Below are 24,817 nucleotides of genomic sequence, written 5' to 3'. Positions count from 1 at the left end.
CAACACCTTTGATGAACGTTTCACTATCTGTCTCCATATAATTAGCCAACCCCGCCATGGAAAAGAAAACGATTGAAGAAAGAAAAACAAAAATCCTAAGGATGAGTACTCCGTCGTTGGAACGCTATTCTTATATAGACAACCAACAGACAATAGGGAAGAACCAGTACCGGTAAGAACTATCTATTGCCTGCTTCGTTACAAAATATTCGTTAATTAATAGAGAAATCCTCTTCAAATACGTTGGACAAAATTCCGCCGCTGAACTGACAAAACATTCTACGAGGCGACGGCTGAATTTCGTCCAGCAGGAATCCAGAACAAGCGACGGCGCTGGCATTGAACGACGGAGGTTCCTTAAAGAATTGCATGCAAGAATTGAACGACGCAAGCCATTTGAATGGCGCGCCAAGTAAATAAATGATGTGCCACGTGTAAAAAACATAACAAAAAAAAAGAAAATCAACTAATTTTGCTTTGAGAAAACAAGACCAACGCTTAGGCCAAAAAATAAAAATATTAATATTGAGTGATGGGGTTTGAAAGCTTGTGGTTTGAGCGTGATCTTTCTTAAGTTAAGATAAAGGACTCCAAAATAATTAGGGCTGGCAAAAGGGGGGGATTATAAATTGATGCTTAGATCTCTGCATTTTGGTCTGAATCGCTTCCGTTAGTGACAAGGAGCTTCCAGCCACTCCGCCCCTAATCAGATTTTCGAGCAAGTCTTCCCAACGCCGTGCTCCAGCTCACTTGCAGCTCCTGGTACAGTTTTTTCTCTCAATTATTTTGTTCCCTCTGCTCGAATTTAGGAATGCAAATGCAGGGCACAGCCCGCTTTTGTAGAAGAATCACTGAATTTCCATCAAGGATCACGTTTTGAAGTTCTCGAGCAGTTGTCAGGTAGGTTTCATATGCCACCATAGCTAGCAAGGCCCGATCGATTAGAGCTGGGGTAAGGTATTGCTGCAATGAAGTTTTCCGAGACGCTGGCTGTACCGGTCAAAGTGTGCTGTGGTTGGATTGGACGCAGATCGAGCAGGTTCTAGTCGCGTGTGACATGCGTCGACCCCTGTGTGTCGTGAGCCAGTAGGGATCATTGTCCGTCTCGTCCAGGAAGAAAGAGCGAATTAAGCTTATTCCGTTTTCTCCTTGTGGCCTTCTTTTGCGACTCAACAGCTCTGGGAGCGTTGTACATGGTCCACACAAGACTGGAACCGTAGAGCGCCGAAAGCAAGGATTTGGCTTAGGAAGAGAGAACGCGGGGGTACTGAAAAAGACATGCATCTTCTATTCCACTTTACAATGACCGAAGATACCTAATATCTCTCAAGGACAGAGTAATACATTCGTCTTTTTGTAACACTCTACATGAATCGGAAACACCTTTGCATTCCCTCACCCTTCTCTGAGACGGGCTGCTGATCTCGATTAGTTTGGTATTGTTTTATTTTATGGCTCAATGACTGGATATTTTCAGTTTAGCTGATATGTGATGTCTTATGGCAGAATAGGTACTAATTTTATCAAATTTGCTTAATTCAAAGTAGATGGGAAGTTCCTCTTTGTGTCCTTCTCTTTAGCAAGACTCTTTGCTTTGAAATAATCTTGTACTGGCTGAGAAAGACATATTAGAGCACATGTATTTTTAAAACAGTGTTGAAAATTAATTTTGGAACCTTTCATTCTCTCTCTCCAACGATACATCCACTTTACTATTCCTGATTCTGTTTTTGTAGGAAGGTGAAGGTCTGAACTGGTTGCCTTAATGAACAGAAGGCTCAAAACAATCTACTCTTTGTGTAGGAGAGGTTGAAAAACTTGTGCACTGTTTTTCAATTAGCTAGTGCTTTTGCCTTCATGATGAGTCAGGAGGTTGTCCGTGCCGTAAAAGTTTACGTATACTGAGTAGAAGATGTACCATGTCGTAAGAGCTTTTGTATACTGTTAGAAGTTGAGTTTATGAATACCGAATAGAAGATGTGCGTGTGTGTTCATGTGTGGCATGTGTTCATATCATGATATATGGGGAATTGATTAAGTCCGTGGATCCATGGAGATGGTGCAGTAGGTAGTTTCAGCTATGCATGACGGAGGTAATGCTTTGTGTGACGTGGGGCCTATCTTAAGTTCTCAAATTGTGCTTTTCACACTATGAGTTTGGGCATGTTCTGAGATTTGTCCAGACAAAGAAATAGGTAATTCCATGTGGAAGTAGATCATCCTTTGTCCCCCTTGAATGAATCATTTGGATACTTGGGGTGCACACTTTTAAGCTCAATATTCTTACAGAAGGCCGGGTAACACTAATGCAACCCTTGTATAGTTTCTTGTGATCTCTTTAGGCTTTTCGGTTTTAATTTCCAGCAAAGCTTGATCAATACTGAGTTGGCCAGATTGATTGTTGGGTTTACTCGAATTCCATATTTGGAATTCTAATATTCCAACTCGATAGAATTTGTGGCTTTCCACCATAGACCACCACTTATTGCATCACCCAGTCATAGAGTGACTGACTTTATTAGTACCGTAACTTGTCACAAAGGCATATATTGATCTGGCAACGAAACACATGAATTCAGGCTATGTTCATGGTCTCTTGGATCTGTGAGAAGACAAATTACAGCAATAATGGAGCTGCCTTGACCTGTTCGAATTTGTAATGCCAAGATTGGGAATATTGGGTATATTTATGTCAAGAAGTGTTTTAATCTTGATACCGCTCTGAAAAAGTAGGTTTTTCTGTAGATGTATTCATCTCTTACATTGAAAGACTATTTTCTATTTTTTGCTCACATGGACATAAGAAATGTCGTTCAAGCATAACGTGGAACTTTACATGGCCAAGGCTTCTTTCAACCAAACAAGCAATAATAAATTCTTAAATTCGAAACAAATCTTTAACAGCTGAAATTTCTTATTCATGAAATTCATCTGATAAAGGGGTCTCATCAAATGTAAAAACAATCAAATTCAAAAACAATTTTTTTGTTCCTTGATCTAGATATGAATATACAAAAATCTACTTTTATTATGAAGCAATTTCATGCAAAAAGAATATGGCGAACTAGCCTCGAATTAGTCTCCGTTTGAGAGAGTGAGTTATAGAGGACATACGGATCAAACAAAGATGAAGGTAAGGGATCATTAGATTTGTCACTCCACTTCCAGATTCTATTGCTGGAAGGAAGAGTCAAAGAAGTTAGTGGAGAACTTTGACCAGATTTGAGCCTAATTTGTTTTCCTGGAACCAAAGGCTCACTAAGTGAGTTGTTACATCACGAAGCACCTTCCTTCTTCAATCCTCTCCCTTGAGAATTTCTGGAATTTTAAAACTCCATGTCCTTTTTGATTTACACCCATCTTAGAAGGTAAGAAACAAGCTTTGTGCTGTTTTGTCCCTCCTCCAACATTTCAAGAAGTCGATAATAGTGTGGCTGCACCTTTTTCTCAAGGAAATTGCTCCACAAAGAAACTTCAGTTGGCTGCCAAAAAGTCTCGATTCCAATGGAGTCATGGACTAGCTAGGCATTGGACAGCAATGATTCCATGCAAGGGTAACCATATGTGCAACGCAAGTCTAGTGTCAAGGATCTGTGAAGATGATGGATGACTTGTAGCAGGTTTGGCTTTGCAAACATCGAGGGGAGGGGCCGAAGGTTGATGAAACTCTTATTCAGCTTCCACGCAGGTCCAAGCTGAAATTGAAGTACAAGGAAATCAGTATTGTGTTAAATGTCAAAGAACTGGTCCGTGCAACATGCCAAATGGTTCCTTAAATCTAGGGCTCATCTAGCTTTGTGTGATCCAAGCTCTAACTGTGCTACCGAGTGAGTGTTTCACCATCACAATGCATTGATGGTGATTAGAGACTAGTCATTTGCATTCATGTTAGGAAAGAGCTATCGAGTTCATGACTTTCTCTTGAAACAATGCTAAAGATCCATGTTACAATTAATGTATATATTATTGTACCTTTCAATAATATATGCCAATGTGACTTTAGGATGGGGAAAAAGCACCAAAGTTAATGACTAAATTATGCATATCAAAATGAGGGAAATAATATGGCACACTTTTGACTTTGGTTACTCAAAGTCAAAACTTTATCTTTGCAACCTTGGGCTACAAGTACTCTCAGATTTGATCTCAAACATCAGTCAACCCAAGTCGACCAAGCTGAACCCCTAGCAAATAGCCTTGGATTGTCTCCCTAAGTCGAAATGAGTGGCCTATTTGATCAAAATGCTTTGTTGGGGTTAAGCAAACTAAACCAACTAACTTGGGTTGAGAAGGTAAATGATTGTTCGAAGCTGTTGGAGTAGCAAGAAAGATTTAGCAAGTGAAGCAAAAGAGAGAGTTCTATTCAAGAGAGACAGGCCCAATATATAGGCTCCAGTTACATCCAGTAGTGACATCACATATGAGCTCAGTAGAAGTGCGCCTGTATGAGGGGAATCTATGGCTGAAAGGGTTTGGAGAATGGTCACCTACATTGGGAGAATAAGCGCTTGGAAATTCTGCTCAAAAGAGGAAAAAATGGAGAAGAACAGAGTGTGAGGAAGAAGATGATGACATGGCACTCAAGGAGGTCTCAAGGAGAGTGAGTAGCAAGAAAGATTCAGCAAGTGAAGCAAAAGAGAGAGTTCTATTCAAGAGAGACAGGCCCAATATATAGGCTCCAGCTACATCCAGTAGTGACAGAAGCACTTGTTAATGGCTAAGGGTTTATCTTTGTTTTTGGAGCCTTTCAAAATGGTAGTTTATGATGAGAACAATAAGCATAGCTTTGCTTACTAAGTTATTATTATTTACCATTTACTCTTAATTTTGTTTAGAGTCGCTTACAAATTCCCTTCTTTCCTTTGTTCTTTCACTTGTTTTATAAAAAAATTAATTTGTAGTCTTATGAGGGTATATCTAAGGACCCAAAAACATTGATGCATCGCTTTCCCTGCAAACCTGATTGGATGCATTTGATGTTGCTCTTTTTGTTTTTTGTACAGTAACAAAGAGACGGAGTGGGCACCAGAAAGGTACACACCAATGGGTACAGCAGGTCCTCCTGGGAATTTTGACATTCAAAATTTTTTCAAGAACCCGCCACAGTCTGGATACAATCCACCCTCTTCCCCTTATCCACCTCCAAGTCATCCCTTTCATACCTTTCCGCCCAATAACTTTCCTACGCCTAATTCATTTCCCCCTTCGACAAGTCCTTTTCCAAATTTACCTGCTTCATATCCTTTCCCATCTCAGGGGTCCATATACCATCAATATCCACATTACCCTCCAGATCAGGGACCTCGGCCTCCCCCTTATAGTTTTGGTCAGCCTGGCTTTCCTCAATCTTTGCCACCACCAGCTTTACCCCACTCTGCAACATCTCACCCAGGTCTGCCACAATCGAGTCTGCAAAGTCCAATTTCAAGCCCTTCTCTGGACAGTGCACGCTTGATGGCTCTTTTGAACACCCACTCTAGTGGTGCCTTGAATGTTCCAACATCCATTGAACTTCCGCCCTCGGCCTTGAGTACAGCGGATACAAGCACTGAGGTGTCACATTTTCCTGCAGCTGTTTCCCCTGCTGTACCTTCTGCTCCTCCAGTGAGCCTTGCTCCATCTTCTGGATCTGGCAGGCTTACGAATGGCAAGCTTCCAAGAGGCAGGCACCTGAAGGGTGAGCATGTTGTCTACGATGTTGATGTTCGGTTACCAGGTGAAACACAGCCTCAATTGGAGGTCTCTCCTATCACAGTATATGTCTCGGACCCTGTTTTGGTTGTTGGCAGACAGATTGCAGTAAATAGGAACTACATATGCTATGGCCTACGACCTAATCGCCATATTCGGATTCTTAACATCAACACAGCATTACGAAACCTGCTTCGCGGCCACTCACAGGTGTGTTCTTTATACCTACTGGAAGCACAAAGAGAAGATCATGTATCGAGGATTGTAAAAGCCCCTTCTTTAACTTAAACAGGGATCAAGTAAAGTGATTTGAATTGCCGTTATTGCCTTTGCTTGCCCTTATGTGCACTGTCTACAACTTTGAGGAACTACTTGATTGATGTAATTGCTACCCTTGCAGAGGGTGACCGACATGGCCTTTTTTGCAGAGGATGTTCACCTTTTAGCCAGGTATGTTTACAAGCTATTGATGGACTGGTTATAGTAATTGTTGGGGTATTACCACTGTGTGGTCAGTCTTTGGAGCTTATTTAAGGGTTTCCCTTCTTGATTCCCCATGTTAATTTTTGAATGCACTTTTTTGTCAGGTTATACTGAGTTTGTGTGTTGGCTTCAATTTGATGTCCATTTGACTGTTACAGTGCAAGCTCAGATGGCAGGGTATTTGTTCGTAGAATAGTGGAAGGCCCTGGTGAAGATAATAAAATGCAAATAACAGACCAGATTTTACTTGCAATCCAATTTACTGGGGATTGGGAATCCGTCCATCCTCGTGTCTGCTGGCATTCTCACACACAGGTGCTAGTTTAGGCTATAGAACATTTAAGTGCTGGTGTTGATCAGCGGCCAACTCAGTTGACTCTTTTGGACTGGGCCTTTGCTCTTTGCCCTATCTGACATCACTTCTTTTACAGGACATGCTGGTTGTTGGTTTGAGCAAATATATTTTAACCATAGACATCGCAAAAGTCAGGCAGGCTGTTGCTCCTGATGGCTTCACCACAGAAGAACCAGTCAAGTGCCCTGTGGACAACCCAATTGATGGTGTACATTGTGTCACTGGGCATGATGCTGAAGTTACAGATCTTGCAACTTGTCAGTGGACTAAGTTGGCTTCTGCTTCAAAGGATGGAATGGTCTGTAATGCTTTTTGTGATCTTTTGATGGGATGATTGGTTCCAATCCCTCTTTGATGTTAGAATTCAGTTTTTTTTTTCACCGTTTAAAATGGTAGGGTCATATAGATTTAGGCTAGGCAATCATTGAGTTTGATGATTTGAAGCCTTGTGAACAGGCCGAAGGAAGTCAATACTTAGCATTATTACACTTCTGAATCTGCTATCTAATCTGATATTTCTTTTCTACCTTTCTGCAGGTAAAAATTTGGGGGGAGCAGAATATGCTTTCAATTTCCAGTATTACACCTTATGAAGGACAGCAAGTGGGTGCAGTAGCATTCCTTTCAGCTCCTCACTGTCCCGATCATATTGTTCTTCTCTCAGCGGTATTGACCCTCTCTTGCTTGTTTATCAAATACTCTAGGGTCTTCATCTGGTCAGACCAGTATGTTTCAATAACATCACTTTTTGAATCTTAGGGGCCATTAAATCGAGAGCTTAAACTTTGGGTACCTGCTACTGGAGAGGGATGGTTTCCTCAATCAGGCTCGGTGAAGTGGAAGTGCATTCAAACGCTAGAACTGAAGAGTTCTTCTGGAGGAAGACCTGAAGATTCCTTTTTTAATCAAGTGCTTGTAGTCCCCAGAGCATGTGTGATCTTGTTGGCCAATGCCAGGAAAATGGCTATTTATGTGGTACATGTGGATTTCGGTTCAAATCCTTCGGCTACTCGAATGGATTACCTAGCAGAATTTTCTGTTACAATGCCTATATTGAGTCTAACTGCTACGAGTGAAAATGTTTTTGATGGTGATGGTACTGTGCAAGTGTATTGTGTCCAAACACAGGCTATACAGCAGTATTCACTGGATTTATCACAGTGTCTTCCACCGGTAGGAGAAGCTTCCTCATTCACTGTGGAGAGGGATATGCTGTTTGGCAGTCAAGCTCCAGATGCATCAATTGCAAACAGTACTGTAGCTACTGATGCCTCTCACACTGCATTTGAAGTAAGTGCCATTTTACGAGCCAAGTCACCTGGACCTATTTCCGGTGTGTCATTAACTGACAAGCCACTTGGAGTCAGTAAAGCCTCTTTGTTTGGAAGTCCAGATAACTTGCCTGGATCTCGAGGTCAGTCCCCACCTATCAGCATTGAGACATCCGCTATGCTAGATTCAAGACCTGTTATGGCTTCCTCCAAAAAAGAAATGAAAGAGATTCCCACTAGGGAGTTGGCGCCTAACATTTCGCGAATTGTAGCTCCAACTCCACAAGTTGGACCGGTGCCATTGAGTCCAAGGGGATCTCCTCTTGCCAGGGCAAGGTCCAAAAGTCCAGTTGACAATGGGCTTATGCCTTTTTCACATTCTCCTAGAGAGCAGGTTGAGTTCTTCAGCACATATGAGCAATCTGGAGAGAGGAAAAGTGAATCTGGGATATTAGAGGTAATGGTCCGGGACCCTTTCCCCTTGTCTCCCAGGAGGGTCTGTGATGACAATTTGAGGATCAATGAAGAAAGGGAGTGGCAAGCCCCTTCCTCTGTGCTCTCACCGTCTGTTATCTCAGAGCAGCAATCTGGTCCAGGTTCAATGCATTTGATAACACCTTCAGAACTTATGTCAATGGTAGCAAGGTCAAAAGCAGAAGCTGATGGAGGGCCGGCTGTATCTTCTCCCCGGGCTGGTGGCTTATCCAAGGAATTCAATAGACCAGAAGCAAAGTCTGAAGATTGCATGGAAAAAATGGATTTAGAAGTGTTGAAAGTTGAGACGAAAGAAGTTACAGACAGCAGTACTCTTCATCCTGATGATACTGACCCAGAAAGAGAAACTATTCTGAAGAGTAGTGTTCTTGTTGCAGATTCTGAAGAGAAGGCTCAGACTAGTGCAGCCTCTGAATATTCTTGTACTGATATTGTGAAAGATGGTGATGTGATGGAGCAGTCACTTTCTGAACAGCTACTTGGCGAAGAGAGTCAACAAGGTGACGAGAATGAAATTCTAGAAGAGAGGGATCGTTTACTAAATGTTCCAGTAGATGAAACACTTGAACAGCTTAAAGAAGTTTCTGTCAAGATAGACGACTCTCCATCCTTACCAGTGGTCTCACAGGCTCGGAAGAAGAAAAATAAAAACAAAACTGATGCTACTAGTCTTAGTGCACCCATGGCCATGGCATCTTCTTCTGCACAAATGCCCAATGCTTCAACAATGATTTTGAGTACCACCGAGCGGGAGTCAAGCAATGGCGCTAGCAGCAGTGTGCCATCATCAGTCTTAGCTGCACAGATCATTGCAATGCAGGACTCCATCAACCAGGTCTATGTCAGCAGTTGGTTGCTTTAAATAGGAAAATAATTTTTCTTTGATCAAGCAGCTGATACCATAAATTTTGAACCTTGCAGCTGGTAACTATGCAGAGGGAGCTTCAGAAGACGGTGATGGTAGCTGTCCCTCTGGCCAAAGAAGTAAAACGGATGGAAGCTGCACTTGGACAACGCATGGAAAAGGTGCTTAAAGCGCACATGGAAGCCATGTATGCTCGAATACAGGAAGATAATGCAAAGCGTGAGAAGTCAGAACGAGACCGTGTGCAACAGCTAACTTCAATGCTGTCAAATGCCATAAACAAAGATTTACCTTCTGCTTTAGAGCGAACTTTGAAGAAAGAGATGGCTTCTTTAGGTCCTTCCGTAGCTCGTTTGGTCACTTCAAGCTTGGAAAAATCCATGTTAACAGCGGTTAACGAGTCTTTCCAGGTGCGTGAGTAATGACACCATCTTTATTTTCGAGTGCTATAAAATTTGGGTCCCTTAATAATTATTTGCTTTCTAGTATCTTTACACATGTTGAGGTGAGAAAGGAGAAGTAGCTTGTAGAAGGCGATGGTAGCTATCAATATGAACGACCAAAAAGAAGAATTACTTTTCGGGGAAGTGTAGGAGAGGGATCTCAAGGCTGGAATAGAAGTTTGGCTTTGGGTGGATGTCGGACAGAGAAGCTGGATCTATTTACTGCACAATTGACAGCACCCTTCTTGACCTCTTAAGAGTCGGTAGCAACATATAAGATATGTCAGTAGTTTTCCTATTTTTTGCAATTTCTTTTGAGCAGGTAGTTTTAAGTCTTGAATATGATCTGTCAAGTGTCTTTCTTGCTTTGAATCAGATCTTAATTTCTGGAGAGAATTTATATAATATTTTTTCTGTATATTGAAAATGTTGTAGGATTCACTAGCTAAGATAATGAGAAACTAATCCCTTCAATTTAACAAAAATACACAGAAGGGCATTGGTGAGAAAGGGATAGCCCAACTTGAAAGATCTGTTGGTGCAAAACTTGAAGCATTGGTGTCAAGGCAATTGCAGTCACAGTTCCAAACTAATGGAAAGCAGGCATTGCAGGTTTTGTTCATAAACTCTACCTTTTGGTTTTTTGTTACAGCTAATATATTGCCAGTCATTGAATTTGTCGCTCTATCATTGAATGCATTTATAAATGCATAGAAATCATGACCACGTCTTTTGCACCGTGACGCATGCTCTTCCCTGTTGTTTGGGTTATGGCAGGAAGCATTGCGTTCTTGCCTTGAGGGATCCGTGATCCCTTCCTTTGAGCGGGCTTGCCAAGCTATGTTTGGGCAAGTGGATGCAGCATTTCAGAAGGGCATGTCTGAGCATCGAAACCATGCACAACAACAATTGGTTGCTTCTCATAGTGCCCTCGCTTCTACATTGCAGGTATGAGGTTCATAGTCTGAGTATCTGCATGTCAGATCACATGGTACTTTATTTGTTTTTTTGCTCAATCCACCTTTGCAATGATTTGTCATGAGCAGGATGCAGTGGCGTCAGCTTCCTCTCTTGCTACATCTCTAAAAGGAGAATTGGCAGATGGCCAAAGGAAGCTTCTTGCTCTCGCTGAAAGTACAGGAGGTGCCCGTGGAACCTTTATAACAAAGCCAATTAATGGGGCTTTGCCAGACAAGGTAACATCAAAAGCCCTGTTCTAATTTAAAGTGCACATATCCCTACTGTGAGAAACTTTACCATCCATGCTTTGGTGATAAAGGCTTCACCATGCAATATCTACACAATGGCCTAGTTATTCCTAAAACAATGGTCTTCGTTGTAGAATTTCAAGGCTTCAAGTGTCCATCTGCGGTGCTGTGGCCAACTTGAGTTGTCTTGGAAACAGATTTGAAGTCAATCCTTGGTTGTCAGCGTCAGCCCTGCAGGTGTTCCTGGTCAGGTCACTCTTCAAAGAGCACAGAAGGGGAAGATATGAAGGCGTTTGTAGGGTTCCTAGAAGTAGGATAGCAGGGAATACATTGCAGTTAGTTGTGGTGGCTTAGTACAGGAAGCTTCACTTAAATAGGGAATGCAATTTCATACTTAGCTGTTGGCTTGTTTTGTCAATGGAGACTGCAGGAAAGGCTTAAATCAGGCTTTAAGAGCTGGCACAGTAAAATGAGAGACTTTTTTGCAATTGGAACTGCTTAAAGAAAGCTTATGATAGACATTTGTGAATCAAGAAAGATTGTATGTATTAGAGTCTATGGCAGCAAGCTGCAAATGCAGTTTGAATCCTGACTGATGGGTGCACATGCATGGAGGTTGTCTACACTTTTGTTGTGGTTGAGGATGAAGCTTGAGGACGTTTGTAGATGAGACCATAGAGGCTACCTGCTCTTATTACAGAGGAGGCCATAGAGGTCGCAATTGAGGCTGAACTTGAGCAGGCTTCTAGAGTAGAATTGGTGCCCAGAAGCCTCTCAGAGGAGTGCCTGCATTGATTGTGATTTGTCCCAGGGTAGTGAATTGCGATTTCATCTGAATGTTCCTGAGGTTTGGTTTGGGTTTCAAAGGGAGTCATTGATCGAGGTAGGCTTTCATGCAGGACCTCGAGTTATGAGGAGTTGTTCGTGTTGACTCAGGTGGCAATATGTTACTAGTATGTATTCTGTTTGGGCGTTATGACCTGGTAGACCTAGAGGGGGTCTCCTAGTGTTCTGCTGCAGATGAGCTGCTGGAGATCCGGATGGGTCAGCAGATTGCTAGTGCGGGAATCCAGACACAAGTGATTGATCCTTGTGAGCTGTTATTTGTCCATTGTCCTTGGAGCACCGAAGTTCATCGATCTGGTGCCAGTGTACCAGTTTGGACTTGAGAGGGGGCTTTAGAGGGGCTATCTAGCTTTAGGTGCTCATGCAGGGAAGCATACCTTGCAACAGTTGGATTATTGTTTGAGTACCTTCTGATGGAGTGATGTACCAGTACCAGCAGTTGGATTGTTGTACCAGATGACGTATAGTATCAGTACCAGACCAGAGGAGTGTACCTAGCATCTGTGGCCTAGGAGCAACAGTTTCAGGTTTTCCATGATCGTGCTGAGGCGGTTCGTGCCAAGAGGCGGCTTCTTTGATAGTACTTGAGGCGGTCTTCAATGATGGAGTATCACACGACAGATTCCTCCAGTTGTTCTAGTGCACACCCAGCTCCTTGGCATTATTGTTCCGTCTAGGAGATGAGAGGGGGTGTTAGAGGTTCACATCTCCTGATATCACTTGTGAGAGAGGGCTAGTGCTTGTGGGTGTGCCCGACCCTCGTGAGGCTAGGGTAGGATGAGCGAGGGCCTTTGTTGTGGGTGTGCTCGCCTGTGAGGGTAGTCGTGTGTGGTCCTCTTGGGCCCCTTGTTGGTCCACATGCTGTCCCATGGCAGCCCTTGGGTAGGTGCTGCGCACTGGGGAGGCCTAGAGGCTAGGCCAATAGGGGGGCTATGAGAGAAAAAATAGCATTAATTAGTTTAGGAGAACTAAGAGGGGTGAAAAGGAAGGTTAAATTAAGGTAAGGTAGATGCAAAATTAATGATGTTTCTGGAACCTCCCACAAGACTGTGGCTTCCCCTCCCCTTATATGATGCCCTCTCGTCCTCCTGCCCTCCCCCTCCGCAACTCCATCCTCTCGCGCTCCACGCCACTCCCAAGTATGGGATGAGGGACTAGCTCTTGCTCCTGCTAATCACCCCACACCTGCACCCATACTCCATCCTCCTCTCGTGAAATCTCACCTCCAGCATGTACGCATCTGTCCCATACCACCCCGCCTCCCCCACCTCCCCCCCGTTCTTCACATGCACGCAGAAATCCAGCCACTCCACCACCTCCCCCCCGCACTGCTCCAAAATCCCGCTGTTGAACTTCTCCGGCATCTCGTACATGTATATCTTCCTCCCCTCACAGGCTTACTTCCCTTTCGACGACGATCTTGTAACATTCAGCCCTAGTTCCGACGTCTCATCGTCCATTGCAGCTTCCTTCTCTCATTCTTCAACCCCCTCTTCCTCACACCCCTCACATCCTTTCGCTCTCAGCCCCAGCAGGTCCTCTCCACCCCCCTTCTTGCCTGCCGTATGGAAATATTCCTGCACGCATTGCCTTCCTCACTATCTCGTTCATCTCTTTATGCAGCTTCCACATACGCGTATTTAATCCGTGACCTGTGGAAGGTGATCAAGAGGTAGGATGGATGGAGGAGCAGGAGCTCCGGCAAGATTTATTGAGGGTGTGTGTCGGTGGTGGTGTCACATTCACATCCTATAGAGAGTGTGGCAAGCTTCTGGAGTTGGGGCATGGCTAGGGTAGTAGGGCAATCATCGGTTGTGAGCCCTCTTTAATGGAACAAGAGGTTCGTCCATACCGTTCACTTAGGACAGTCGACTAGGGCCTCCTGTCGGGCCAAGCATGTAGGGTAGACTTCCATTGACAGGTATAGAGCATAAGTGGCCTTATGGAGCAAGTCGGCTTCCTTCTGAAGCAGCATGGAACAGTAGGCCTTCTGTAGTAGCAATGGGCATTTAATAGGCCCTGTAGTACGTCGGCAGACCTGTCAGTCTGCTACAGGTTGGTCGGCCTGCTACACATTTGGTCGCCTCAGTCCAAGGATGGCTAGCCTATAGAAAGAGGCCCTCATGCATAGCATCAGCCTTCAGTGTCTGCAGCAACAACCGCTTATCCTCTGCAACCTTGAGGATAGTCCAGCAAAAGCCTACCCAGGTGTTAGTGGAAATCTACAGTAGACTCATCTTCCCCATGTGAAGTAGTTCCATGCTCACAGATTGAGCATGAACTGTAGTAGGTTGGCGGACCTTCATACCTGGTTGGCCTGCTACAGAATGGGTCGTCTGTTACAGACCAGTCCAGGGCTTGCCATCCTATAAAAAAAGCCCTAGACCTCATTCATGGTATCAGCCTTCATTGGCTACCGAAATAGCCAATAGTTCATGAATGATAATAGTATAATGTTCTGTCTTTGTGGGCTTATAAAGGTATAAAAATGATGCATACAATCCTTGATAATGTATGGGCTACCGAATGTCAGTCTGCTACAGGTTGGTTGGCCTGCTACACATCTGGTCGCCTTAGTCCAAGGACGGCTAGCCTATAGAAAGAGGCCCTCATGCATAGCATCAGCCTTCAGTGTCAGCGCAGCAACAACCGCTTATCCTCTGCAACCTTGAGGATAGTCCAGCAAAAGCCTACCCAGGTGTTAGTGGAAATCTACAGTAGACTCATCTTCCCTGTGGGAAGCAGTTCCATGCTCACAGATTGAGCATGAACTGTAGTAGGTTGGCGGACCTTCATACCTGGTTGGCCTGCTACAGAATGGGTTGTCTGTTACAGACCAGTCGGACCAGTCCAGGGCTTGCCATCCTATAAAAAAAGCCCTAGACCTCATTCATGGTATCAGCCTTCATTGGCTACCGAAATAGCCAATAGTTCATGAATGATAATAGTATAATGTTCTGTCTTTGTGGGCTTATGAAGGTATAAAAATGATGCATACAATCCTTGATAATGTATGGGCTACCGAATGTCAGTCTGCTACATGTTGGTCGGCCTGCTACACATCTGGTCGCCTCAGTCCAAGGATGGCTATAGAAAGAGGCCCTCATGCATAGCATCAGCCTTCAGTGTCAGTGCAGCAACCACTGCTTATCCTCTGCAACCTTGAGGATAGTCCAGCAAAAGCCTACCTAGGTGTTAGTGGAAATCTACAGTAGACTCGTCTTCCCCGTGGGAAGCAGTTCCATGCTCACAGATTGAGCATGAACTGTAGTAGGTTGGTGGACCTTCATACCTGGTTGGCCTGCTACAGAATGGGTCGTCCGTTACAGACCAGTTGGACCAGTCCAGGGCTTGCCATCCTATAAAAAAAGCCCTAGACCTCATTCATGGTATCAGCCTTTATTGGCATCCGAAATAGCCAGTAGTTCATGAATGCTAATAGTATAATGTTCTGTCTTTGTGGGCTTATAAAGGTATAAAAATGATGCATACAATCCTTGATAATGTATGGGCTACTGAATGGAAGCAAGGCACCTAGGTAAATTTCCAAGGATGACATATAGGAAATACAAGATGAGACTGTGCTTTGAAGGCATGCCTTGCTCTTCAACATTGTGCATGTATGTGAAGAAGTTAAGGAAGGATACGGGGGCTCAAAATAGATCAACATGGCAAAGAAGTACTAGCAAATGTTTGCTTCATCTCTGCTTTGGAGGCATGCCTTGTTCTTCAACATTGTGCATGTATGTGAAGAAGTTAAGGAAGGCTATGGGGGCTCAAAATAGATCAACATGGCAAAGAAGTACTAACAATTGTTTGCTTTTTCCATTAGGAGGTGCCTTCTGAAATAGGCACGTACAAGATTAATATCATCTCTTCCAATACACGTCACTATCTCATTGTTGCAATCTCCATCTTCCAATCACATATTTTTCTATTCCACACCACTCTTCTACCACTCACTTCCACTCTAGTGTTCCATGCCGCCACAACTCTCAACACCCCCCTTGTGCTAACATGGCTACTGCAAGGTGGTCAGATTGTTAGAAATGGACCAACAGAGGGTACGCACAGCGGAAGACTGGAGAATAGCCCAAGAGCTCACACAGTGTGTGTGGGGAGTGGAATCACAAACTTTTTAAACTTCTGTGCATCAAATAGCAGACTCATTAATAGACAATGATCCAAAGCTATGGACACAGTACAAAAGAGATATAGATCCAAAGTCCCACGAGCGTGGTCCTTTGATCTTACCACCACGTACTTCTACTATCTACCGGATATCTCTAGACTTGAGCCTGCGTGCTCCACCTCGAGCGTGTGTAGACTCTCCGTCCAGATCACAACACCTTGCTGCCCTAGAAGACAGCCAAGGTCCAGCCCTTGATAAACTCAGTCTGCAACATCTCTTAGTCACCTCTGCCTCTTGGATGTAGGCCTGAGGGTGTGAGTACAGCTGCTGCTCCTGCTGCTCCTCTGATGGCTGACCTGTTGGATGAATTATGATACCCAGGGCCTCTCCTTTTATAGGCCCAAGGCCTGCGCCAAAAAACCGACCAGCAGCCTCAATCTGGCCAACCCAAACAAGCCGACCAGGCTGCTGCAAAACCGCCCTAAAGGGCTCTCATAACAAGGGCCCCTGGCCCTCAAAACTAGGGCTTTGGCCGTCACTTCAAGGCAGGGTCCCAGCCCCTAGGTCTGCCCTACATAAGGCCTGTTTGGCTGGCTCCAACCAGCCCAACCAGCCTCTTCATATTGCCGATTCCCTCTGCTGGTCTGCCTTGTGCTGTTGTGCCCCTTGCCAGCACCCTGTTCTGCCCACACGCGTGTGCGTCAGTTCCGTACTGTTCCGTACTATTGCTGATGTCATCCGTGACCTGCTCCAGCAAGACAGTCCTCCATGGATCTGCTCCTGACAGCCAGGTTCTTTTCTTTGGCTTGCTGCGGGCAGCCCATGTGTTGCCTATGTGGCAGCCCCATACTTTCTTTCTTTCTCTGCCTTTATGGCAGCCAGAGTGCACCTCATCGAGGCACATACCAATAACCTGTGCAATCTTGTACTGTCCCCTTCGGAATTACAGCAACCATCTGAACATGAAAGCTATGGACACAATACAAAAGAGAGAGATATCCAAAGTCCCACGAGAGCGTGGTACTTTGTAACATGCAACGGTAATCTGATGGTGTGATCACAGCAAGACCTTCTTTAAACCTTTAGCGTGGAATTAGTGTTATGCACCATAGAGAGAGAAAGGGGATAAGGGTAGAGAGAGAATGGAGTCAACAACCAATTGGGTCCCTGTACCCACCGAGGGCCCCCTCCCCCAATTAGGGGAGAATTTGCTTTATACTTGAAGAGATGAGAAATACAAACAACACTCTTCGAGCATGGTAACGCACTTCTGAATAGCTCACCGTGCACACGTATAGCAGACCCAAAGACTTGAGAGGCAACGCTGACCAATACCGAGACCTTGATGCTGTCCATGCTGATGATGTAGGACACTTCTGCAAGGCAAGGGAGAGGCTTGTGCTGTCCTCTGGAATGCAGGGTTACTGCGTAAGTGAGATAGTGAAAGTTGGGAGTGATAGATGCTAAAAGAGAGCTGAGAGATGACTGAAATATAGAGCTGAGAGTGAGCTGTGCAAAACTGTAAAAGATAACTGGAAAGAGCTGCTGAAACGGACCCCAAACCTTACTCCGTTCGCTGGTCCAAATCCCCAACTCTTGTGCTGCGTAGATCCCTCGTGGAAATGGCTGAACTGATGGCACAGGGCTGAGGCTAGATCAGGGCCAGATCTTGGAGAGTTCAGGGCTGCATAGGGGCTGGCACTGGGCTGTAGGAGTGGCTGAAGGCACTGAGGCTGAGTGAGGAAAGAGGGCTGGCCAGGGCCCTATTTATAGGGCTCAAACCCAGCCAACCAGCACCAAATAGCCGACCCAGCTGGTCAGTTATAACCAACTCGTCTGCTGGGTTTGGCCTATAAAAACAGGCCCAAGGCCTTGTTTTGGAGCCATTCTTTGGGGGCTGCCTGACACATGTGCCTCCCCTACTGCTCCCCATCCTACACGCTGCCTCTGGGGGCCCCTTATGGGGCTCCTATCATGGCTAACACTTGCCCCAACTAAACCTAAGATGGACTTACACTAACCTACTGTTCTCCAGTGGGTACCAGTGAACAAGAATGACTTTCTGACTTGACCTAAGGCTTAGAGACTGACCTACGTAGCTTGTGCCTGACTGTCCCTAGACAAGGGCTCACAAAGGGGTCACAGCATACGACAAAATCTCCTATTAGGGAACTATTACGCACTTGTCGAGGTAGCCAGTGTGTCACATTGCACCCAACTCCAGGAGTGCATGTGACATCCTTTGATCTTACCACCTCGTACTTCTACTATTTGCTGGATATCTCTAGACTTGAACCCGCGTGCTCCACCTCGAGTGTATGTAGACTATCCATCCAGATCACAACGCATTGCTGCTTTAGAAGACAGCCAAGGTCCAGCCCGTGATGAACTCAGTCTGCAGCAACTCCTAGTCACCTCTGCCTCCTGGATGTAGGCCCTAGGGTGTGAGAACAGCTGCTCCTGCTGCTCCTTTGCTGGCTCTATTGGATGAATTATGAGGCCCAGGGCCTCTCCTTGTATAGGCCCAAGGCCTGCCCCAAAAAACCGACCAGCAGCCTCAATCTGGCCAATCCAAACAAGCCGACCAGGCTGCTGCAAAACCGCGCTAAAGGGCTCTCATAACAAGGGCCCCTGGCCCACAAAACTAGGGCTTTGTCCCTCAATTCAGGGCAGGTTCCCAGCCCCTAGGTCTGCCCTACATAAGGCCTGGTTGGCTGTCTCCAACCAGCCCAACCAGCCTCTTCATATAGCCGACTCCCTCTGCTGGTCTGCCCCGTCCTGTTGTGCCCCTTGCCAGCACCCTGCTCTGCCCACACGCATATGCCTCAGTTCCGTACTGTTTTGACTATTGCTGATGTCATCCGTGACCTGCTCCAGCAAGACAGTCCTCCATGGATCTGCTCCTGACAGCCAGGTTCTTTTCTTTGCTAGCTGCTCACATGGCAGCCCATGTGCTGCCTATGTGGCAGCCCCATACTATTCTTCTTTCTCTGCCCTTATGGCAGTCATAGTGCTGCCCATGTGGCCTTCCATCAGTTCCCCCCCAATGCTCGCCTCATATGGGGGCTTAAAGATGTGGAGGTACCTTTCCAACACAGATGCGAGATTACAAACTTTATTTTCACTCTCCCTTTCTCTCTCTGTGTTCTGGTAACTTTGGCCTTCATATGGCCTCAAAGGATGGATTACGACACTTTTTGTAAGGGAAAAGAAATGAAAAACATTTGTAGAAGAGCTTTACTTCAAATTTGGTGGTAACATCTTGGGCTGCAATGTAGTTTAACTGCTTCTTTTTGTGATAGCGTTGTTCTTCTTCATGGCCGATTTCTCACAAAATGTGCATTCCAACTCTGGTTTGTGCTTGTTGCGACATTCATTCTTTGGTATGCCCAAGCTTCCCACAGTGGTACTCCTTGGTGGTGGTGCTGAGTTTTTTTTCCTCCTCTAACATAGAATACTTGATCTCGTTATTTTGCTTCCTCTTTTTTCTTCTATTTCGTTTTCTCTTTTATTTTCTGTGTAGATCTTTGGACTTCAGAACAACAAAAAATCTAAATTTGTACGATTGGATATATTCTAGTCTTACAAAGGTGTATATATATATGGCATGAGAGTGGGGTAATTGCCACTAAAGAAGTCTCAAGGTGATCAAAGGGAAGATTATGGCTAGATTTATTGCCATAACCACTTTAAATTCCAGTCTATGTGAACTTGCATGCATAGAGATAATATCATGCCTTGTTTGAAAAATATTGTGTGGAAGAAGCCTCTAGAACTAATTCTTAGTATTTGGTACGGACTTGCCTCAGGCATCTAAACTGATGTTTCACTTAATTAGTAACTTTATTATTTTGGTGGAATATTTCGAAAGATGTTATAGGGAATAGCTGTAGGCCATAACTACAATTAGTTGTTGGCCTTATTAGGCCCTAAATATAAAAAATATTTCCCATTTTCTTCATCGTAACTGATTTTGGTGGCTGGCTTGAGGAATACCTTTTTTTAAACATTTAACTTTATTATAATATGCCCTTCTTCTTCTACTCTCAATGGGGTATCCTCTTAGGTTCTGTGGCCCCATGTTCGTCCTGTTCTTGCACCATTCCTTTGGCCCATGCAAGTTTCTTCGTAGAAAAGCTTTTAAAAAGAATTTTTTTTCTACCCTGAGAATAGTCAAGTTTTAACAATATGTACAGTCTGGATGTTACAAAGTGCTCTTAAATTATATCTGTAATAGCTCTTGTTTGACTTATGATTTTCAATGCTTGAATGTTACTGTCGTTAAGGATGGCATTTTCTTTCATATATAGGCTATGACAGTTCAACGCGTGGAGGAATCCCTGGATCCCACCAAAGAATTGGCCCGATTGATATCTGAGGGCAAGTTGGAAGAGGCCTTTAACAAGGCTCTCTCACGAGCTGATGTCGGAGTGGTGTCTTGGTTGTGCAATCAGGTATTCTTGAACAAGGGAAAATTAGTTGGACGTCCTGTTTTTCGATTCATGAGAATTTTTTAAATTCCATGGCCTCATACTCCTACGACCACAGATGCTTGCTTTGTATTTAAAACTGAAAAGAAAAAGGTTGAAGATGAGCCCTCTCTGATCAAGTTTTGGCTGTTGTGAAGGTTGACCCAACGACTCTTTTCACGACGTCTCCTCTGCCTTTGAGCCAGGGTGTCGTCTTATCTTTAGTGCAGCAGCTTGGGTGTGACCTTGGTAACGACACTGGTAGGAAATTGACATGGATCAAGGAAGCAGCTCTTGCTTTAAATCCTCATGATCCTGGGCTTGCTCCACATATGCGTCACTTTCTGGAGAAACTCTATAATAATCTTCATGGACTACTAGCTACAACAAGTTTAAGTCCTGTGTTGGCAAATGCTACAAGATTAGTGATACATGTGGTGAATTCCTTGCTAACTGCTTGCAAATGAGGCCATCAATTCTGCAGACTCGGTGTAAAGTATAAATGTGTTGTATCAAGGATCCAAATAGATGTGGGTGTGGTCCAAACTAACTCCCATTTTGTTGTACAGTTCTGAGGTAAGCACTCTGCTGAAAGTGGAGTGGTAGCACAAAATCCCCAGCTTATAAACATATTACTTTATTCTGCTGTTGAGAAATGTTGTTATCAAATTCAGATTCTTCCCTTGTATATTTTCTAAAATGGTTTCCTTATTTGCAAATCTTCATATTGAAGGAGGCAGAACAGATTATTCACTGGCTACAATGGCTGTTTTAAGCTGGGTATTTCATGTTTCTCGATTGTTTTTTCCTGTCTGGTATACCATGGCAGTGTCAATGGTCTTGGGAAGATAGTTTTAATGAGTTGGTGCCAATCCCCACAAATTGTGTCTTTTCTCCATCTTCCCAATCCTCCCCCCCTTTCAGAAAAAAGGGGGCGAAAAAGGGAAGAGGGGAAATGGATCCTTGTTGGCAGTTGAAGTTTCCGAAAGTATTCTGCCTGCATCATGCCTCTATTGCAAACTGATGGGATTTCCTTGTAAAGCTATTGAAGTTATTGAATCATTTAATTTCTTATTCAGTGCTGCAAGTATGGCCTCACGAGTAGGAGCATGTATGAGTCATCATAACAAGCAGTCCTCGTCAGAATCTCTGGTTTCCAATTAGGACTCTTTTGCAAAATCCTTGTGTTTCCTTTCGAACGTAGGTCTGTTGCAGTACATCAAAAGATGTGTGTTTACAGACTAGCTTTTAATGTACATTTTGGACATCTAAAACTATGCTGAGTGGATGTGCTGAGGTTTGTTCCTTCAACTTGCCTTAGGAGCATAATCATCCAACGGTTACAACAGATTTATTTAAGGGTTTGCCTTACTGCCAAACTCCTTAAGTGTCATTGCAACTCCAAAACCATTTACCAAGGGTTGTGTATGATGAATTTGAGCTCGCCACTGCTGATGTGGCATGCTAAGGTGGCATTACGGTGTGGAAAGAGGACCGTCTATTTATGATGTGGCATCTCATGTGTCCTTCATGGACAAGTTGCCCCATTGTAGCTCACCACTAGGATCATTATTGCCTATAACCTAGCTTTTCAAACTAGCTCATGTAGCCTAGATATTTGCCTAGTGAGGCCTTTTTTCCTTCTATAGAGTATTTGACGATGTGGCATCTCATGTGTCCTTTTTGTCAATCTACAAGGGGATTTTACATGGACAAGTTGCCCTACCATAACTCTCCATAGGATCATTATTCCCTAGAGCCTAGCTTTCCAAGCCTAATACCAAGCCTATGGAGCCTTGATATTTGCCTAGTGAGGCCTCTTTCCAAGCCTAATACCAAGCTTATGTATGTAGCCTTGATATTTGCCTAGTGAGGCCTTTTTCTCCCTCTAGTGTGTATTCAGCTAGTGAGACCTGTTTTAACTCTAGGAGACATCTTAATAGATGCAATTGTGGACATGAGATTCAATCACTAACATCCATAGCAACAACACTAATGATGGGGAACAATTTCTACCAAAGAAGCCTATGCCAACATTAGAGTGTACTCTTTGGCATTAATTACCCAATGTACCAATCTATCCCAACTTCGAGATCACCCATATAAATCTTGGGTCTATTTATTTGTGATGTCATGGGACTTTTGAGGCTTAGCATGCTTTGTTAAATGGAGGAATGCAAGAAGATGTGTATATGATGCAACCATAAGAGTTTATTGTGAATGGATGTAAGCATTTGGTATGCTCCTTGAAACATGTACTATACAATCTCAAGCATGTCCCAAGGCTAAGTAATATTGACACTTATTTCAAGAAACAAGGATTCAAAAGAATTGAATTAGTTCATGAATATAAGTGGAGAGGAATGCAAAATCCTTCGCTATCATTGCACTCTATGTGGTGCACTCTTTGTGGATGATCTCATTTATAGTAGGCACACATAACAAGCTAATCAAGGAGTTCAAGGTCAATCTTTACAAATATAGCTTGAAATTTTTAAACTTGTATTCTTGCATTATATTCTAGGTGTTTAGATTGAGTAGACACATGAAAGTATATTTTTGATTCAAAGTGGATATATAGACTCAATATGGATATACGTGTGTGTGTGTGTGAGAGAGAGAGAGAGAGAGAGAGGTGAGGGTTGTTGCTCAGCCTCCCCAAGCCCCCGTACAGGCCCACGTCAGGTTCCGTACAAGCCCGCGCCCTGCCCGTACAATCGTACGGATGTCGTACAACTGTGCGGACGTCGTACAATCAGCGCGCTTCCTCCCTGTGCAGCCCTGGCCTTGTCTGCTTGCTCCTCGATATTCTCCCCCGTTGTATATCCGTACTCTTCGTCCTTTTTCGTACAGCCTCAATCGCCGTTTTGCATCAGCAGTCTCGTCCATCTCTGTTTTCCGTACAGCCTCTGCGTCACCTTTCCGTACGACTCAATCCCTTCGTAGCTTATTTTCTGTACACCCGTACAATTTGTACTTTCAGTACAATCCGTACAGTATCTATTTCCACTATGTACCTTGTCCGTACAGTTCTGCTCCACTTCTGCGATTTCATCAATCCCGCCCTGTTTCCCTCCATGGAGGACCAGTTCAAAAGTTACTCTCGCAAGGATTCGTCCCGGGACAAGTTGATTTCTCTACTGCAAATTCTGTAGACGCTCACTATATTTTTGACATGCTTAAAGATGAATTTCATCATAGCCGGAAGGAGTGGGCCAAACCTCCCCTGGCCATCAAGTATAAGTTGAAGCTGCCTTCATTGGTTGCTCCTCTTCGAAAGTTCTCTCAGCAAGCAGTCATCATTTTCTTCCCAGGAAAGTTACCTTCAGCACATGATGTGGCCCAGTGGGTTCAGGCATTGTTGGGAGGCTGCTTTGTTGAAGGAGTATACTTTGCTTCCAGAGGTTTTTATGAAGTGCATTTTTTGGATGCCTCATATCGTCAGCAGATATTCGCCTCTATTCTAGGGCAGACAAATGGTGCATGTCATGCCATGGTCACCAAACAAGGATTACCATAGCCTCATTCGACATCATTGTCCCGTATGGGTTGAGGTAGTGGATTTTCCAGACTATATGAGGGCTGAGTTACCAAGTTTGCAGCTACTTTGGGGCAAGTTGTATGCCCACCCCGTCCTTTGGGTAATCACAATCGCTTTTGCGTTCTTTGGGATACAGATCACCCAACCCCTCCTTCTATTGCGGTAGAAGTGGAGGATGTTCCCCTCGGTGAAAAATATTTTGATTTGAAATGGGGAGTTTTTGCAGGTGCTTGTTTCACATGCCATAAGTTTGGCCACTTAGCCTCACAGTGTCTTGCAGTCCTGCATCAGCTCCCACCTACAGCTATTGCTCCAGAAAATACTCCCCCCTCAACTTATGGCCCGGGGCCTAAGGCTATGCCTACCAAACTGGGTGATGTGGCATCTAAATCTGTCCCTTCCAAAGAAAATATGGTTCAGGTTTCAGCCAAGCAAAAGGATAAGGGCAAGGGCAAAATTTCAGAATCTCATGCCTCTCCCCAGGGTGCCTGGCAGCAACCCAAAAAGGTATTCGCTCTCAAACCACGTGCATTACAATCTCGCCATTGGGATGCTTCAACTTCTACCCTTGGTCAGACCTCTACCCCTGCTGACAGCCTCACTTCCCAACTGTGGGTTGATGTGTTAAAAAAGGGCATCCATGTATGCGACAATGATGAGGATCATAGAGCTAATGATCCAGGAGGCCAGGTGGATGTTGATGTCATGGCTGAGGCCTGACAGCTTATACTTTACTCTGCTTTTGGTTTGACTGTACATATCTTCTATGTCTACTTAAATTACTTGCATCACATACAACGTTCAGGGTCTTTGCAATGTCAATAAGTGGAGACTTTTCTGGCATTATGTACATAGAATGCATCCCGATGTGATCTCTTTATAGGAACACAACCAACACTTCTTGGCTGGCTAGTAAGGCCACTATGCTGGTTATGATATTTTTTATGCTGGTACAATGCACTTTTCGGGGGTCTGCATGCTGGTAAAACATGACATGCAGCCCACGGTTGCTTACAAT

The 24,817-nt window shown here is 44.3% G+C and overlaps 1 protein-coding gene across 1 annotated transcript; it reads left to right on the top strand.

Annotated features, from left to right (window-relative positions):
* The first annotated feature begins 605 nt into the window (after positions 1 to 605).
* Positions 606 to 21,048, top strand: LOC147880142 (enhancer of mRNA-decapping protein 4-like). Its single transcript, XM_087371564.1, has 13 exons — positions 606 to 762; positions 5,004 to 5,901; positions 6,092 to 6,141; positions 6,333 to 6,489; positions 6,606 to 6,827; positions 7,067 to 7,195; positions 7,289 to 9,130; positions 9,217 to 9,570; positions 10,096 to 10,215; positions 10,381 to 10,551; positions 10,650 to 10,799; positions 20,100 to 20,243; positions 20,417 to 21,048. Exons 2-13 carry the CDS (start codon positions 5,044 to 5,046, stop codon positions 20,723 to 20,725), a joined length of 4,506 nt encoding a protein of 1,501 aa, XP_087227690.1. The 5' UTR covers positions 606 to 762; positions 5,004 to 5,043; the 3' UTR covers positions 20,726 to 21,048.
* The last annotated feature ends 3,769 nt before the right edge of the window (positions 21,049 to 24,817 follow it).

Source organism: Dipteris shenzhenensis, chromosome 33 (assembly GCF_047967505.1).
Source record: "Dipteris shenzhenensis isolate YYH24624 ecotype China chromosome 33, Dip_SZ_1.0, whole genome shotgun sequence".
NCBI classification, from domain to species: domain Eukaryota; kingdom Viridiplantae; phylum Streptophyta; class Polypodiopsida; order Gleicheniales; family Dipteridaceae; genus Dipteris; species Dipteris shenzhenensis.
Note: the sequence above shows the minus strand (reverse complement) of the source record. Positions and strands in the feature narration are given on the sequence as shown.

Bases quoted from the DNA above. Each gene is read 5' to 3' on its own strand.
- LOC147880142 (XM_087371564.1), top strand. From the start codon at position 5,044: ATGGGTACAGCAGGTCCTCCTGGGAATTTTGACATTCAAAATTTTTTC. The intron at 5,902-6,091 runs GTGTGTTCTTTA...CTACCCTTGCAG, and splicing joins TGCTTCGCGGCCACTCACAG to AGGGTGACCGACATGGCCTT. The intron at 6,142-6,332 runs GTATGTTTACAA...TGACTGTTACAG, and splicing joins GATGTTCACCTTTTAGCCAG to TGCAAGCTCAGATGGCAGGG.